This window comes from Schistocerca serialis, chromosome 3 (genome assembly GCF_023864345.2).
Source record: "Schistocerca serialis cubense isolate TAMUIC-IGC-003099 chromosome 3, iqSchSeri2.2, whole genome shotgun sequence".
Taxonomy (NCBI): Eukaryota; Metazoa; Arthropoda; class Insecta; order Orthoptera; family Acrididae; genus Schistocerca; species Schistocerca serialis.
Window position 1 is genome coordinate 602,540,447 of NC_064640.1, and position 18,764 is coordinate 602,559,210.

Sequence of the window (18,764 nt, forward strand, 5' to 3'; positions counted from 1 at the left end):
TTTCAGTGTCTTTATATTACCACTCTTGCATACTTTCATAATTTGATCAAATTTCTGGCGGTCGTCGCTAACTCCATCTGAACTGCCTCTTGACCAAGGGGCTGATGACCTCTCTGTTTAGTCCCTTAAGCATGAACCAAGCTAATTTACTAGTTTATTAGCCACAGTATCTGATATATGACTGCTGGAGGCTGGACTTTCTTCATAGTCAGGGGATAGCTTGGGATGTCAGTGGTGAGACTGCCACAGGCACCTTTCGAGTGCTTCAACTCGTCTGTCAATGTCCTTGTCAGTTGTTAATAATGCATCTGCAATGTGACTTTTATTTTTAAAATAGTGGGAAGCATCTGGTTATGCAAAAACTAAGTTTGAGGTGTCTTTTCAAATTATTAGTTAATTATACTGTATTCATTGCACGCAGTGCTTGAGTGACTTGAACTAATCATCTCATACTGGTGAGCTGCAACAGCTGCTGCAGAAATAGAACTGCTTGCCGAAGGCTGGTTGGAGCTTTTCTGTTTAATAAGAAGTGCACTATTGTACATAAATCTTTAGTTACAGATACTGCAGTTTGGGTTTCATGGTGCTTCCTAAGTGACCCTGTGATCCCTTGCCATACCACTTCAGCTGCACAACTTTAACAGGAACCAAAATTAAAATATCTACTTGGTATTGTGCTTTTTGGGGTCACTAAATTTCCCTTGTAGAGACAATCCCTTTCTTCCCTGTGTGCATATATGCTGAAAAGTGAAGAGCTGCAGATTTTCTTCACTTGTGCAAATTATCATTAGGTTTCAGTCTTGACAAAGATTTCTTGAGTTTTCTTGTGTTTCATGGAAGGCTGGCACAGCTTGTAGCAATTGTGATGTAGTGTAAGCACACAGTCTCTTCTTTTAGTAAATTTGATTTACAGGAATAACAGCCAAATCAGTTCTAAACATGTTGTATTTTCAGGGCAATATACTGACTAATTTGAATTTAAAAAAATTGGTAACCTGCTTCAATGTCACTGTTTGAATAAAACTATAAGATCTGGCTATACATTCTATACTTTCAAACCAGTGTCCTTTATTGATTCAACTTTTTGCCAGATTTCCTGTTTTTGCTCTGTCTCTTACAATGTAAATCCAAAGAGAGGATATTTCTAACGGGATGTGAGAAAATTGAAGTTTTCTTGTATAATTGTTTGGTCAAGTATTTCAGGGACTGAAAACAACTTCAATTCTGTGAAAGATTCAGAATGAGAACGTTGTTGAACATTGTCTAGTGTGCATAGTAGTATACATAATATTTGCTCATCTTCTACCACTATGGCATCATTTCAAAGTTTAGATTAAATAATTAGTGCTCTCATTTGGCTTGATGTAGCAATTTTCCAGTGTGGCAGCAACTGTATAACTTGGAAGGCAGTTCTAGACTGAAATTTAAATTTTCAGTGCCCTAAGAACTGTATGTTATGTCAACATAAATATCTTTTGCACAACTTGATGAGATGTGAGACTGGGGAGGGGGTAGAGTGTATGTAGTTTACTGTGGGTGTTTTTTTTGTACAGGCACATATATATTCAAATTTGTTCACTTTTTAAAATTTAATTTAGCTTACTCTAAACACAGTTGTGTAAGTTCCTAATGGTGCTAAATAAATTTCTAAGATGTGTGTTAGTTTAGTCATACCATCATTGAAATTCCTGGATCCGTTAATGGCATTGTTACCTGTTATTGAAGTAGTTCATATTTCTTGGCATAATGAGCAGACGACATTTTTCAAAACTTTAGAGATTGACCATGTAGAGTGTGCACACATCCTAGATATTTCAGCCACACTGATGGTTGTATATAAAAATGGCAATTTACAAAGATTAATCAGTGCCAAAGATGCACTATTACAGAAGTTACAGTTTGTGTGTACATGTTCAACAGAAGATTTAAAAGATATAAATCTTCAGTTCATGCGATACACAGTGAAGGAGCTTTAATTAGAAGAGTAATAGGTCATCATAACAATATTATAGCAATTGATGTTCTGTTGAAAATTGTGGAATGCAAAAGAAAGATTACAACGAGGGATAGCTTTGTATGTAAATATTCCGATTGTGATATGATTGCTTGCTGATAATTTACATTATTGTGTGTTGTGTAATATACAAGTGATGGGGGAAAAAGTTGCATACATAAATGTTACAATAGTGGGTGCTAAATAAACACTTACTGTTTGTTAACAATGTCAGTATTGTATTTTATTGTGATATTTGATATTAGTTTAGTGTCTAAATGTTTGTACTATGAATGTGTGCATGATTTCTTCTACATTTCATTGTAGAAACTAGCATTATTTGTTGTTTATAAATAGTTCGGTTAGCAGTAGATGGTTACTGTTTTTCTTTTTGTTTAGAGTTTGCCTATATTATTACACAACCATGGTCTCACCATGCCAGTTCTTGATGAAATAGCATATACATCTTTTTCGTTTCTAAATTCCAAATTCTTTTCAGAAAACTTTTCTCAAACACAAAAACAAATAGACCTACGAAAGTCTATTGTAATGGATCTGGAACAATATATTTCAAAACTGTATCCAAATGTGAAGCTGGAACTATTCGGATCATCATGCAATGGGTTTGGATTACAGAACTCTGATCTTGATATTTGTTTGACTCTAAAAGGAAATGATACAGGAATGGTAAGATTAATTCTGCAAAGATTTACGCCCTTGAAATGACAGTACTAACATTGTTTCTGTTTTGAAATGACAGATATCTTTTTGTTGTTACTCTCCAATAGAGATGGTTGTAATGAACTTACTTGTTGTGGTAATTCAAGAAATAAACAAAAACACAGTCAGTCTTGTTCGAAATGAAGTATGTAATATTAATTTTTCAACCTAATTTTGTTTGTATTTGACATGTAAAAAATTTCCCTAACAGTGGGAAACTTAAGATAAAGAAATAATTTTAAAAAATGTGGAGCCCACAGGTGGTCAGTAAATCTGGTTAACTAGCAAGTAAGTGAAAGTGTCTGACTAGTGTACCCTTTGCATTCTTCCTGTTATCTTTGATATTACTGTGGGAGCAACAAGCAGTTCTAAAGTTGGTCTGATAAACTGGAGGAAGCAATCAGTTGCCCAGAGGAGAGCTGGCCAGAACATGCAGAGCTGCTGACTAGTATGCTTCAAATGATTAATTACAGTACTGCTGTAGGGGGCTAGCAGAAAATGGAGGTGGTGCACATTTGATGCAAGCCATCTTGACCACAATATGTTGTGATATTTCTGTGCCACATATGAAAGCATTTCTTCTCACAGTACTGTTGCATATATAATTGGGAAATAAATAATTTGCAATTATGCAGTTACTGTAGCTCAGTAAGTGCCAGACCACAAATTGACTGTATCGGGTTTCATCCTCAGTCATTCGTGGGATTTGTTTTGATGCTTGGTGCACTATTAACCTTTGATTGTAGTTTCAGAATGTAAAATGTTTTCTTTTATCATAATTGGCCAGGGCTAATATTTGTTTTATTATAACTTGGAAAAATGTGTTTTTTCCTTTGTAATTTATTTTTCCTGCTATCCTTATTAGAACTAAAAATATTCCCGTTACTTTCTATTAAATTGCAGTCCTCAAACTTTTCCATACGCGTCTAACAGTTCTGTCCTCTTCAAAAACAAAATCACCTTGTATTCAACTAAACACACAACACTTTTTATACATAATTCACTATTATTAATTTTGGCCTTTAATTTCCATGCATTCAAGAGAATACTGTTGATTTTGGACAAATTCCTCCTAGTTACATGATTAGTAGTAGACTAATATATTCATCCTTATTAAATACATGTCAGTCTGGTGTTTAGTAACCTATAAGTGTTCAGAATGTAACCATATTCACAGACATATAACCTATGCATGGCCCGTAAACATCCATTCCACATGATTTCAATAAAAATCCTGCAAATGATCTATGGAACATATGACTAACTGTGCATTTCTAATACTTTACACAAATTATTTCTCAAGATTTTTGTATCCACATGTATCAACATCTGACTGAAATAGACATAAGTCAGCTCAGTAGTCCTGTTTGAACTTCCCATGTTACATGTTTGACCAGAAGAAGTCTAGAACTCTGAAACATTGCAAAGTCTGCCCTGTAGAAATGCCTTTGATCTTCTGCATACATACACTGCTGGGGCCAGTGTTAATCTTCTCTTAGAACCATACTGAGGTGACCCTGCACCCCTGGCAGAATTACCAAAGCTGTGCTCCCTCTCCCAGTAAAATTAACATTCGATAATTTTCTCTACAGATTTAGGAAATCTTATAATTTTGTGAATAGGTTTACTAAAACTGAATCATCACTGCAAAATATTATTGACATCAGTTGGTATGCAAAGCAAGCTCTCGTTCCATTTCTCTTTTGAAAATGACTGTTTGTACAGTTGTCAGAATATCGGCAGTCATTGTGAACTTTATGTGGCTCTATTGCCTTAAGTTACTTGAACATTTGATATGCTGGGAGAAGCTAAAGTTTCAGAGCAAATGTACTGGCTGGAATGGCTAGTATTAGCCATTATCCTCTACCTTTTCTGCTTACTTCCTCCACTGTTGCATCTTGCTCCATTGATTATCAGCAAAATCAGAAGCCATTGATAAGATTTGCTTCAGCACCCACACACAGTGCTGCGTATTTGTTGGCAGCTCACTTCTTGTTCTCATTTTTTTCCCCCTCTCTTCAGTCCCTCCAAAAATGGATTGACAGCTAGCATTGTTGAGGAAAGCTGTTGAAAACGTACAGGAGCTAGAATTCTTGGCTACAGACACAGTTTGTATCTTGCCCACCTATAACGTTGCATTATAAAATTTTCCCTGCAATGTTTGTGCACAGTGGTTTTGCAACTGCAGCCATGTACAGGTGGGCACTCTCTCTCTCTCTCTCTCTCTCTCTCTCTCTCTCTCTCTCTCTCTAATTTATTTATTTTAAATTGTATCATTTCTAGCCATTTCTCTTATTGTGTGTATATCACCATAAATGCCATAATGGTTCCATTGCAGATGATCTCATGTTTGTGTGTGTTTTTACAGGATCTTGACTTCGTACAGATAATTGAGGATCTATTTGTTCATTTGAAAGGGTATAAAAGTATTAGGAATTTAGTTCCTATAACATCTGCCAAAGTGCCAATAATAAAATTTAACCATTTCTCATCGGAATTAGATGGCGATATCAGCATATATAACGTCTTGGCTCAAAACAATACAAGACTACTTAAAGTGTATTCAGATATCGATATAAGAGTAAAGGTAAGACACAATGCTAGATGTAGTTTTCTTGTCTCCACTTCAAACAACAGAAATGTTAAGTTAGAATCTTGAGTGCTACATATGTAAAAGGCTACACACTACCATAAGCTCCTATACTCCCTCCTTCCCACTCAAGGGCTTACAGTTTTGTAGTGATTGCATGATTGGTGAACATGGTACCTTGAGCCCCTGGGGTACTAGTTCCATTTTCCATACCATGTCACCCTCTGCTCATGGGCTGTGAAGAGGAAGAATGTTTCGCAGACTTGTACCCACAAGGCCCAGTAGTCTTGCTAGATACAGTGAATTGGTTCATTGCAGAAAGGTACAACCCGAAGTTTTCCCTTTCTTTCCCCTCCCTTTCCAGACCATGTGATGCGAGGAAAGTGAATTCAGTGGAAATGGCAAGAAATACTTCCATCAGTACCTAGTTTGTACCTGAACTGATGGAGAGTCCTTTTTGAGTTCAAAACCACTGTTGTCCGTTGAACATATTGAATAAAACTTACATGCGGTAGCATCCATGAGCAAAATGTGAAGTCAGTGCATCCTCATTAAAACAGTTGACACCTATTCATAAAAGCATTGCTCTGCTGGGAGAAGCTCGATGACATCTCCATTGCCATCAACCCCTCACAAAAGCCTTGTCATCATCCAGGGTGTTATTTTTCATCAGAAGCTCATTGTACAGGCAGATGAATTGTTTGAAACTGGGAGAAACTGGTTGTCAAATTTGTTTGCTGTATCCAATGGGCACCAAAGGAGTGGTTACTGGAGCCTATGTTGCGGCTTTTGAATGAGATGTATTAACTGAAAAGGTCAAAGTAAGGGTTTCCTACTGTGAGGTAAAACTGTACTTTCCACATTTCCCCTCACCAGTGTGGTGTTTTACTTGTTTGCATTTTGAGCAGATATCGCGCTGTACAAATACCTCAGTGAGTGGAGAATGCAGATGGCCCAGACTACGAACACACTGTGTGTCCAGCCACCAAAATGTGGCACCTTGAACTGTCTCATGTTAAAAGGGGGAGGGGTGGGGTGGCGGAACAGGAATACAAAACCCTTGGCTGCCATTTATATTTAGAGTCAAGGGAAAAAAGATATGAACACCTACATCTAGTACAAATGGCCACAAGATTTGCAAACACAGTAACTAAGCCCCCCGCCCCCCCCCCCCTCCATAACAAAGGTGAAATCATCTGTTTTACCATAAGTGTCAGGCCTCAGTGGCCACCAAAATTGAACTGTATGTCAAGGCAAACAGCATCCCCTTTCGCTCCGTTCCCACAAAAACCCATTGGGGGCTTCGGTTCCCTTCTCCCTGTCAGCATGCGGTCCAACTCACTTGGCATCCCAACTGATGCTGCCTCATGGCCCAATATCAACCAGTCCTCTAATGAGATACTGGCTATGGGCAGTACAAGAAAGAAAACAAGAAACAAGAGAAAAGCCCACTTGGCTAGCCGTGCAGTCTAACGCGTTGCTTCCTGAGGGGGAAGGCGTGCTGTCCCTGGCACGAATCCACCCAGTGGATTAGTGTTGAGGTCCAGTGTGCCGGGCAGCCTGTGGGTGGTTTTTAAGGCGGTTTTCCATCTACCTCGGCAAATGCAGTCTGGTTCTCCCTCATTCCACCTCAGTTACACTGTATCAGCAATTGCTGCACAAACACCGTTTCCACGTACGCATACACCTTAATTACTCTACCACGCAAACATTTGGGGTTACACTCCGAGACGTTCCCAGGGTGTACACTGGGGACCAAACCACACAATAATTGTGGATTCGGTGTGGGGCGGCAGTGGGGTGGGTGGACTGTTGTTGGCTGTTGGGGGAGGAGACCGGACAGTGAGGTCACTGGTCTCATTGGATTAGGGAAGGAAGTCGACCATGCCCTTTCAAAGGAACTTTCGTGTGAGAAGAAGAGCCAACACCGTGTTATGAGTGGAGGCCGAAATGCACGCGTTTTAGCTCGTGCAGGCTGGCGTGAGGAGGGAAGAACTATACTGACGTGAGGTTTGGAACATGACAAGGAATGAGAATTCAGAAAGCAGACGTAATTAGTTTGATACTTAACTTTAATCCATTAATGATGAATGTCGCTCTTGACAGTACATGATTCACAATATTATCTGTTCAGAATACATTCTTGAAGATAGTAATTATAGTAACTGAATATGGCGCCTTGCTAGGTCGTAGCAAATGACATAGCTGAAGGCTATGCTAAACTGTTGTCTCTGCAAATGAGAGCGTATGTAGACAGTGAACCATCGCTAGCAAAGTTGACTGTACAACTGTGGCAAGTGCTAGGGAGTCTTGAGAGACTAGACCTGCCGTGTGGCGGCGCTCGGTCTGCAATCACAGATAGTGGCGACACGCGGGTCAAACGTATACTAACGGACCGCGGCCGATTTAAAGGCTACCCCCTAGCAAGTCTGATGTCTGGCGGTGACACCACAGGAACCGTCCCGGCATTTGCCTGGAGCGATTTAGGGAAATCACGGAAAACCTAAATCAGGATGGCCGGACATGGGATTGAACAGTCATCCTCCCGAATGTGAGCCCAGTGTGCTAACCACTGAACCACCTCACTCAGTGTCTGTGGCCTGTTGTGGGGTTGTGAACCACTGAGGGCTACGGCAGAACAAAGCCTCCCCATTGTTTCTATGTCTGCCGTTTAATACATACGGACATAAATACAACGAGAGAAAACCAAGGATTAAGGTGGATCTGGCAGCCTCGGCTGCATTGGACCTACCACCACCACCACCACCACCACATCTTCTTGCCTTCTCCCCACTACCCGTGGGAGCTATAGTTTTGTTTTCAGCACCTAATAGATTCCAGAAACCTGCTTTCCTTCCTTCTAGCAGTAACCATAGCCCTTAAGAAAACTAAGTGTCCCTGAAATCAGCACACACACCACTGCAGAGTGAAAATTCATTCTGGAATACATGCAGACTTTGCACTCTAGTTAATTGTAATCGAAACTTTAAGACCAAATTCACCTCCACATTCATTTCATACTTCACAAGTTGAACTTGTGTGGAATTTGATTGCCCACAGCGTAGTCCACTTGCCTCTGCTATTGGCCTGCTAATTTGCCCCACATTGATACCTGCAATTTTTCAGCTCTTGCCCGTATTGAAACTACAGCTGCTGTTACAAGATGAGTTGCCTATTTATTCAATGTGTACAATGTTAAATATTTTGCCAGTTCAAAAATACTTGTTGGGCACTGAAAAATTAAGCAATTTGTGATGAATTTTATTCTTTATTTTGCATTTATTTTGGGGTCTTGCACATTTTTCAAGGTGATATTACAAATCTGTTTTGTGGTGATAGTCCTTGTTTCATTTGTTATGTAACTTTATCCATTGTCAGTTATATATCGTAACTTGGCTACACGCACCACTATGTCAAGTATTAATGCCTGTACAGTGTGTTGTAAATGGACTTAAAATCAAAGGGGGAAGCTGTGAATGTTGTATGGGCTATTTTCCTAAGTGGTTAATGATTATGTCCAATTTTTAATGAATGTTAGTATTCAGGCACTTACACCCATATGTTCACTCTGTCAAGAATTTAATTTCGTGAATATTCCTCACAGTTAGTTAGCTGTTGACGCAGACTGAATGAATTGCTGTGTAAGGAAGTTGTTAAATAACAATAAGGGAAAAATAGATTGCTACTCACCACATTGTGTCGGAGAGAGGCATCTTGAAAAAGACTGCTAAAATGCACTCTTAAGAAAATGTTGAGGACCAATGAGGAACTGTCTAAAAATGCCCCAGACAGTGGTGGGATACCAACCTGACTGTTGCTCACTGTATGGCCCAACAATCAGGAGTGATGCTTTCATAGCAGGATCCCTTTGGTTGTACATTTCAGGAAGATAATACCCGCCCGCACATGGCAAGAGTTTCTACTACTTGTTTTCATGCTTACTGTGTCCAGCAAGGTTGTTAGATGTCTCCTCAGCTGATAATGTTTGGAGCATCATTGGCAGGGTCCTCGGAGCAGCTTGGGATTTTGACTATCTAACATGCCATTTAGACAGAATTTGGCACAGTATCCCTCATGAGGACAACAACTTTATCAATCAATGCCAAGCTGAATAACTGCTTGCATAAGGGCCAGTGGTGGACCCACACATTATTGACTTGTTCAATTTGTGAAGCTCTTTTTCTTGAGTAAATCATCCAATTTTTATGGAATTGTAATAATTTGTTTGTCTGTACATGTACATCACATCTGCGGATTTCCATACAATTTGGATAATTCTTTGGTGGTGTCCCCCCACCCACACTCAGTCATGTCTGCAATCCCATAGGCCAGCTGTCCGAACTGTCCACAATGAGCTGTTCACCAACCCTTCTCTGCACGTACGTGCATAAGGGCACTCAATCTGGATCAGCCTGCTGTAGGAAAAGTACTGTTAAATAGAAGCCTACTGCATGTATTTTCTTGTGTTATCAAGTTAGTGACATTGAATAATGTACAATCCATGCCAGTGGATACTGAAATGGAGGCAGCTGAGCTGAGATGAGTATCACATCAGAATAGTGCAGTACGCTGCCACAGAGGGTGTGCAGGAGGCATTGCATTAGCAGAACCATTGATCCAGACTTTAAATTACCAGCAGCAATAGGTCAGTTCTTGTGCAGACATCAACTATCTCAGACATGGCCTTAACCTCACGCCGTGCTGCATTTTCTGTGCACTTAGTTTGTCATATTCCTTGCACTGGTCGCGTTGTTTGTCCCGTGCCTGTCTCTATCTGGTGTTCGAGCACTATACCCCCCAGATACTGACTCGCACGTAGAATTTCGTCACCTCTTCCCAGGTTAGGCTCCCCGGGTTAGTAGGCGCATATAATATAGTAATATTTTGCACCAACAGTGATGGTCCAAAGAATTGTCATGCCTATGCAGATAAAAAAACATATCATGTGCCTGACTATGAGTCAGTAGTAGATGGGCAGCATAAGTGACCCTACAGCCCTTACAGTGGCTGAGGGATGGTATTTCAGTAGCGTCATTGTAGCCTTGTGTGATGTTTTTATGCAGTAGTGGTAATGCAAAAATTTTTGTTTTCCAGATTCTGGGATATGTTATGAAACGTTTTGCCAAATTGTGCAATATATGTGATGCTTCTCGAGGTAGCCTGTCATCATATGCATATATTTTGATGGTGATATATTTTCTACAACAGTGTGAACCACCTGTGCTGCCAGTTTTGCAGGAGGTAAGATATCAATTCTCTCTCTCTCTCTCTCTCTCTCTCTCTCTCTCATATAGTTTTTAGAGTATGTAATTTGAAGTCGATGATGGAGGGATTGTCCGTGGTTGCAGAAGCAGTTGAAGTAATTGAAGAGGCAGTGTGCAGGCTAAGATTATAGTGTAGTACTACAATGAACATGGTAGAAATGTCTGCTTCTTAGTGTCCTATTGTCTTTCTTCTAATGTCTTAGTTTGGAAATACAACATACAGAACAGCAGCAAATATCAGGACCTCACATGTGTAGTACTGTTTGCCAATAGGTTTCTTAACACCAGAACAGTGGTGTTTCTGATGTTCCTAAAACAGCAGAAAGGGGTTATTTTGACCCTCCATAAAATTGCCTTATAGTAGTTTTGGTCAGTCACTACCTTGTTGTAAGTTACAACAACAATTATTTAACATGATAATTAGTACAGTAGATACTTACTTGAGCAACAACAAAATATCTTAATACCTTATTGTTGCTCACGGTGTCCAGTTTCTTAAACTGTAGACGTCATTGTATTAGCTAGTTGCAGAACCTTTTAGACATACTTAATGTATATAGTCCATACTGTACTGTATTTTATGGACCAAAAGACACTACAGACAATAAGATGTGCATTAATTTTTAAACAATCTTTTAAGAAATAACATTTGTGCCATTTTTATTATTAGATTGCAAAGTCATACTTTAAAAAAATTCTTAGTTTATAAAACTGAAGTGACCTTTAAAAAATCCTTAAAAATCATCTTCTTCTAGTTTTGGCCATTTTGCATTCACTCCTCTATTTGCACATTTAGTCTTCCTCATTTTTTCAGTTTTTCCTTACTAGTCTGCCAATTACAAATGGTTTTTTTCTATTGCTGGAGGACCAAAATGTCATTCAGCTGCTCTGTTTCCATTTTCTTCTGCAAATGCTATTAGGTACTTTCAATTTATAGCTCGCACCATCTTGAATACCTTTTATTTTTTTCCATTACCAAACTATCTACTAACAAAAATATTTTACTGTTACCAATAACACAAATCACTTTCAGTTGAAGTTCACTGGCACTATAGCCTGCAGAGACACATCATAGGCTAGACAGTGTTCTGGATTTGTGATGGCGGGGCAGGAGGGAGACAGTGTCAGCAAGCTTGTGAATCCCTGCAAGTGATGTTCGTCGCATCGGTGCATTTCTGTTGTCAGTTGAATCCATTGTTGCCAGATACACACATTCCCCACGTCATCGAATATATGGCCATTTTTAAGACTGAAGGGAATTTTAAATCAAGCAGTGGACATTTTGATATTAATTTTGAGTATAAAATTCACCTAAATTTTGGAGGCAATTTTTCGAAGAAAATGTGCATCTTATAGTCCGTAAAATACATTACTCAAAGGTGTTCTTACACATAGTATTGTTTTACTTTTTCTTCATATCATTGGAATCTGCTTGATGCACTTATGATAGGTGATTTATGTTTTATGTGCACATTTTCTTCCCACAGTTTTGTGACACTTCATCTAGTTGTCAATTGTCTTTTTGCTTTCGCAGATACTGATTTGGCTCTTCTTCAGTTTTCTAAGTGGGTTTCGTCCCGTATCCTCTTCTTTTGTCTGTTCTTCCTTCTGCTCTTTCATGCCCTAAAGTTCATTCACCAGCTGGAGTATGAATTTCTTCCTTTCCATTTTCTTGTTCATCACTATTTTTGTAGGTGACCCATTCGTTTATTGCCACCGTGTCCAATACGTGTCAGGGATTTCACCATGGATCTTGTTCATTGTACAAACTAATGAAATTTTCTTTCCTTTGAGCTTCTTAGCAAGGTGAAGAGAACTGAAGTAGTTGTCTGTTGTCACATTTCTTCCTTGAATTAGAATTGGCTCTGTGAGGTGCAGGACAACGTATGGTCTGAGTGGTTGCTTCTATCTATGTATATCATCGTTTCTGAGGTATTGAAATAAGTCCCTTTTCATAATGTCCTTGATGATAGTAGGCCCCCAACAATGCGACAAAAGACCATCTGCAGACATACCTTTGTATAAATGACACCCCACGCACAAATGGTGGCTATCAATTTTTCCAGCTCCTCAAGTGACATGTTCCGGTCATTGTTTATTAGTATGTTATGAGCATTTGATTCTGTGTATTTCTTCATGAAATATAGCATTGGTTTGTCAAAAATAATACACAAAGCACTGTGATTGTTGCCTGATCATTAACAAGTGTAATTAGTAGGATCTTCTATCTCTGTTAAAACATTCGCATCCTGTCTTCTTCTAGAAAGTTAAAAACTGACAATCTCTCACTTGGTTCCATCCCTAGTGACCATCTTTGTGGAGACATTCAACTAGGCTCACTGTGGTGAATATGGACATCTGAATCCTCCTCCACTAATCCCTCATTGTTCATAATGTGTTTTTCTTCAATTATCTCTGGTATAAAATTCTCATCTTCATCAGTGAAGCCAATTCCTGATTCAACATTGGGATTCTCTCAGATAGTATTTCATCAGGCACTCCACATTAATGAGAAGCACCTGAACACGATATAAACTGGCAGGTTGGAATATATATATATGCCAAGATGCAACAAGAGCAGCACCTATTTTGCATGATTTCTGATTGTTACATCTTCATTGTTGGTCTGTTTACATATATTCATAAGAGAAATTACAGCAGTGTCAAATTGGCCCCAATGAAATGTCCAAGAAAATATATTTTGTAATACATTATCATAAAGAGGAGAAAAAATGGGAAAAGTAATGATTTCATGAATTAAGTAAAAATTTGTGTACAACACTGATGGAAAAAGTATGAAGTTCATTTTGACCCCTTTTTGCCGTTCTAGTGTTAAAACAGATGCGTAATCATGTCCAGTTTGCATCTGTTTGACAGTAAAATTCCGATATAGTGCGTTAAAATCATCAAACCAGTGGTATATTTGTTAACTTCAGCAATGTTTTAGACATGCTGAATAGGAAGATTTTTTTCCCCCCACTAAACCCTAGTTGAAATTTTGATTTCAGTGTGACTGTTCAATTTGTAATCATTGTTGCATTAAAGTTCGTGAATTAGGTGCTTCACAATCTTATTCCATACTCAAAGCATGATCATCTTGCACTCTGCTGCAGATAAATAAAAGATATTTTCCTTGAAATGGTAAATGGCTGTATTAACTAGTCACAATGCTCAAATGTTGAAACTGGGGTGGCAATGATATGTTTGCATACCATTACACTTAGGAATATGGCAAGAGTATGACATCTGAAAATGGGCTTAGCCCTGAAATCAGTTCTGAATGTCCCAAGAAAAAAGATCAGATTTATGCAAGATGTTAGAAATGATAATTTGAAGTAGAAAAGTTCATTAAGTTATTTGCTTCATTCTTTATTTGAAGAAGTGAGATGTAATGATCTACTGGTGCCACTCAGAATACTGTCCACATGTAGACTCCACATGTGGCCTGTCCATTCTGCTCATTTTTTAGGCATTGACAGGACCTAGTGGCATGATGCTACATTTCTGTTTGAAGTTTAACATGTCATTCATTGATGCTCTGCTCTGCCACTACAGACTTGGAGGACTGTGCTCAAAATAGTGCTGCAAGATACAGCACTGCATCTAGGAGGTGCAAGCCAGCCACACCTGCTCTCAGTGCTATAACTATTGCACATCTGCGGGCCTAATTGATCTTTGACGTGATGTCCCTTAATTTGCTTGTTGTGCCGAAGACAGGTTTTAAGGCTGGTCCACATGCAGTGAAATGTCTGCATAGCTAACTGGCAATATGAGAAACAGAAAGACCGATCGAAGTAGTGTAGGCAGTGCCAGCTTAAGTTAAGGCAGTATTGCCACAAAAATTTACGTCACAAGTTGCAGGGCGAACCTGGCGATTGGTATAAGTATTGCATTTGGAATTGGAAACACATAATTACCTTTATACACTTGTAACCCCTCGTATAATACAGAAAAATACTTGCATGAGGAGAGCAAGTACTCCACAGGAGCGACTGATGCTGACACTAACCCTTTCGCTGCTACAGTCGAGCTCTTTGCATTCTGTTCTGAGACTGCTTTCATTATGACTGTACTGCTCGCCACATGCTGGTGCCTGTGCTGAGAGATGGCATTCCAGCTGGAAATACTTTCATCTGATTTTTCAAAAACTAATAGGTAAAAAAATTTGATTTTTGCACCTCTTAGTCAGATATTTGCACTCAATAAAGAACTGAATTGCTTTCATTATGCAGCATATACACTGCACTGCATCAGATTAAGTGAAAGAAAGATTTCACAAAATTTTAGAGTTCACAGACATAAAAATGCATCGCATGAACTTTGTGTATGGTTGATTTTAGCTTATACATTGCAGTAAATGAAATGTAGAAAAGACATTGAATTTTATTTAAAACTGAGAGCAGAAAGATATCTCATTTTATTCTTGCATTATTGGGTTTTATACCCAAAGGACAGTTGCACATGACACTCCCGTTCCCATTCTTGGGCATCACAAATTGTGGTCATAACAATCATGTCATAAACGATTCAAGATATTGAAACGAGGTTTTCTGCAAATGATAGCACACAATGAGGCACATACGTTGTCTGATAAATACTTGAAACTTTTCTGTTTGCTGAGATGTGGAAGTAACTTGTCTGCAAAAGTAAGAAGTTGGCGGCTCAGGACACATTTAGATGTCCATCGCAGTTCAGGAAAAACCGAGCGGCATGCATATATATGTCCAATACACCTGAGGGCAGCGGTCTATGAGGACATTTACACACATCCAGAGCAGTAAAAGGATTAAGATTTCTTACAAGAAGAAAAAGCTACAAGGAGCTAGAATTCTCTACTGTAATTTCGAAACAAACATTTAGTGGAATATACACAACATACTTGAAGCTATTTACACAGTCCTGAAGGAGGATTTCATGAAGGGAAATAAAGTACCACAAATCAATTCTGAAATGTTGCAGATAATATTTTTACAGACTGTGTTTGAAACAGTATATTTCTAAAAATTATAGGTATTGCCAGTGAGCTATAGTTTAGTTTGTTTCCAAGTTAGACATTTAAATTGACTGCCTGAAGTCTACCTAAAACCTGGTACAGACTTTCATACCAGACTATAAAACTCCATTCTGAATACTATACAGGGATTCATAGTCTATTTTGAGTTCTACTTCTAGTATTGTGATTGCAAATTCTATATCTCAGCTCCAATTCACTGTTGTTATGAACCACATATTATTTTAGGGGGTAAAACAAGTGTAAGAATCCCTATGTCCCCGAAGGTACAGCTGCAAGATCTTTCATTACCAGCTTTACATAATGTTCTGATTGCACTCTTCTTTCTAATAAGTAAGGCTGTGTGTGTGTGTGTGTGTGTGTGTGTGTGTGTGTGTGTGAGAGAGAGAGAGAGAGAGAGAGAGAGAGAGAGAGAGAGAGAGAGAGAGAGAGAGAGATATGCTCTCATAGCATAGGATAGTACTGAGTGAAAGTATGCTAGCAATCCCATTTGCGGATTGGTGTTTGGTCCTCCTGACGATGGATGCATGGAAAATGATGGGCTGTAAGACAGAGAACAAAATAATGAGATGTAAGTGTAGTGTTTTAATTATCTTCTTTTACGTAGCTTGAATAATGGCAAGACCAGAGCACAATCCAAAGCGAATACTTGAGTTAGGCCAAATCGATATCCACAATAATGACAGAGGCTGAATGACAGTGATTCTACTACACAGACAGACTAGACTCTGGTGTAACATCCTTTTGCCGGCTCTGTGGCAGTGCTGGTCAAGCAGGCTGATCGGGTTGTGTCTCAGAAACAGCTACAGATTGGCAGTGCGCGATACTGCAGTTAGCCCAATAAGAGAGATTTCTAAGTGCTAAAGAAGCAGAACTGAGAATTTTATTTTAGTTTTCCACATGCTAGTGCTACCTCAGTTTGGTGAAATGATTTCTATCAGTAGCATATCTGCAGCCATTTCCCTGATTTTTCTTGTAGAGAAGTGAATAGAGCTGCAAAAGACAAGCAATAGGGGATATCTAAAAGATAAACCTTAAACTGATTTTTGTGTTGTGCGTCTTCATTGGAATCACTCAGAAAGCTGAGGCTGTCAAATTGTAGTGACTCGGCTTATGGATTTCGTTGTCCCTAGCACCAGATGGAATAGATTTCGTTACTTCACTTAGCTCTTTCCAGTAAATAAACAGTCTACAGTCTATGATGATGATGTGGGTGGTCCCCCCCCCTCCCCCCCTTTGCTGTAGGGTTGAACTTCATGATTTCTGTATAAAAGATTTATAAGTAACTGACACCTGATCTCGATCACTGTATTTCTTGTTCGTAATTTTCCACAAATATGTGATTCCTGTACGTTCCAATAAGTTCCCCAATGAACTCACTTGAGCATTGACGTCTATCTACCATTTTAAAATTCACTGTGCATACACAGACGAGAATCACTAGACCCAGACTGATCAAGCAGCTGACATAGAACAAGTTTCAGGTGCCAGATTTCCACTGATCTCCTATTCTCATGCTAAGATTTGTGTGTGCAGATTTGGTTGGTGTCCACAGCTTTTAACTGTTTTGCACAAACCTCCAGCTTCCAGGTGTGCGCATATCTCATATCTGCACAAATTTCCTGTTCAGATGCAGTAATCTGTCTATGCAGATGTGCAGTGCTTCACCAGTGTCCTTACAATTTTGGTCATGGATGGCCTCATATACAGTAGAAGTGTACACATAATTTCCTCCTCCTCCTCCTCCTCCTCTGGACAGAATGTTTTATTATCACCTTAGTTTAATTGTTACTGTGGAATATTTATAGTAGATTCTGTAACTCAGATGGTAGGTTTCTGTAGTTGGAAATGGCTTGATGTACGTGTACCACAATGGTGAGCACAGTATCAAGGAAAGACATGCAGGGTGTTCAGAAATTCCCACTACAAATTTCCAGGACTTACTGAGGGGAGTGAGCACTTAATATTTTGAATAGGAACCCATGTTCAGAAATGGACAATTTCTGTCCTATGAAAGTTTCAACTCGGATGTTTCACTCATCCACTTCTGCACGAGGAATTGAATTAAGACATGAAACAGTAAAAGTGTTAGGTAACAATTTGAAAGGAAACATAACAAAATATCCATTTATCACATAAGCCCATTTGTTTGTATTAACACTTAAACTTTATCTGTTTACATTAGTCCAAAACAGAAAAGAACCCAGCATATTGTATGTACGGAACAGTACTGATGCGTTACAACTGCAGCTCGATGTGGCAACCACTAATGTTGTTACAGATATTGTACCTATGAATCATGTTCTGGTGCACACGTTCCATCCCATGGTGCGTCTGTTCAGTTTCTAGTGGAGGAATCATGCCGGCAGATCTTCCTCCATCTTTACAGGAGTCTCATAAATTAAGATTTGCATATGACCCCACAAGTAGTAGTCCATAGGACTACCACATCCTATCCATGTTTCACAATACTGCCTGTCGAGATGTCTCCGAAGCGCACATGAGAAGTGAGGTGGTGCACCATCATGCTGAAACCACATTTGTTGATGAACATTCTGTGGCACATTTTCCAAGAACAGGTCCAATACCTGTTTTGTAGTTGAAAGACCAATTAGCTTGAGTGGGAGGAGGTATGGCACAATCACATCATGGTCTAAAATACCTGCCCACACATTAATACCAAACCTTTGCTGAAATCCCTGAACATTTGTAGCACAAGGGTTTTCGTCTGCCCAGACATGGCTGTTTTGCAAATTCAGAACACAGTCCCTAGTGAATTTATATTCATCCCTGAATAGAACAAGTTACCTTCAACACGATGCAGCACATCATCTTAAAATTTGGGCATGCGTCATTGCCGTGGACTGCCACAGTCCTGCCTCCTAATGGTGCAGATACCTGTTTCTTGGAGCCACTGTGTAACTTGGGCAGAAAGTTTGTGCGATGGCATGCTATGTTGTGGGAAATGTTCATGATACAGCCAACTAGCAGCTCTTCCATTACTGCCTGCTTCACCATACACAAGGAGCATATTTGTGTATTCTGAAAATATGTACCAAACCTTGTTTGCTGTATCGAAGACACACAGGCATTGAATAGGTCTTGCAGCAAGGCAGACGTTAAGTGAAATCAGGTGATCATCTGACGTAGTACACGTCATCCTGTCTACCCTGTTGAATACCAGGC

The 18,764-nt window shown here is 39.2% G+C and overlaps 1 protein-coding gene across 4 annotated transcripts in view; it reads left to right on the forward strand.

The window, feature by feature from the left end:
- Positions 1-18,764, forward strand: part of LOC126470485 (terminal uridylyltransferase 4-like) — a 204,560-nt gene that overhangs the window by 159,646 nt on the left and 26,150 nt on the right. For all 4 annotated transcript variants that reach the window (XM_050098356.1, XM_050098355.1, XM_050098357.1 and 1 more), the window contains 3 exons: positions 2,493-2,680; positions 5,082-5,300; positions 10,398-10,544. In XM_050098356.1, coding sequence (XP_049954313.1) covers positions 2,493-2,680; positions 5,082-5,300; positions 10,398-10,544 — 554 coding nt within the window. The remainder of the gene's footprint in view (positions 1-2,492; positions 2,681-5,081; positions 5,301-10,397; positions 10,545-18,764) is intronic.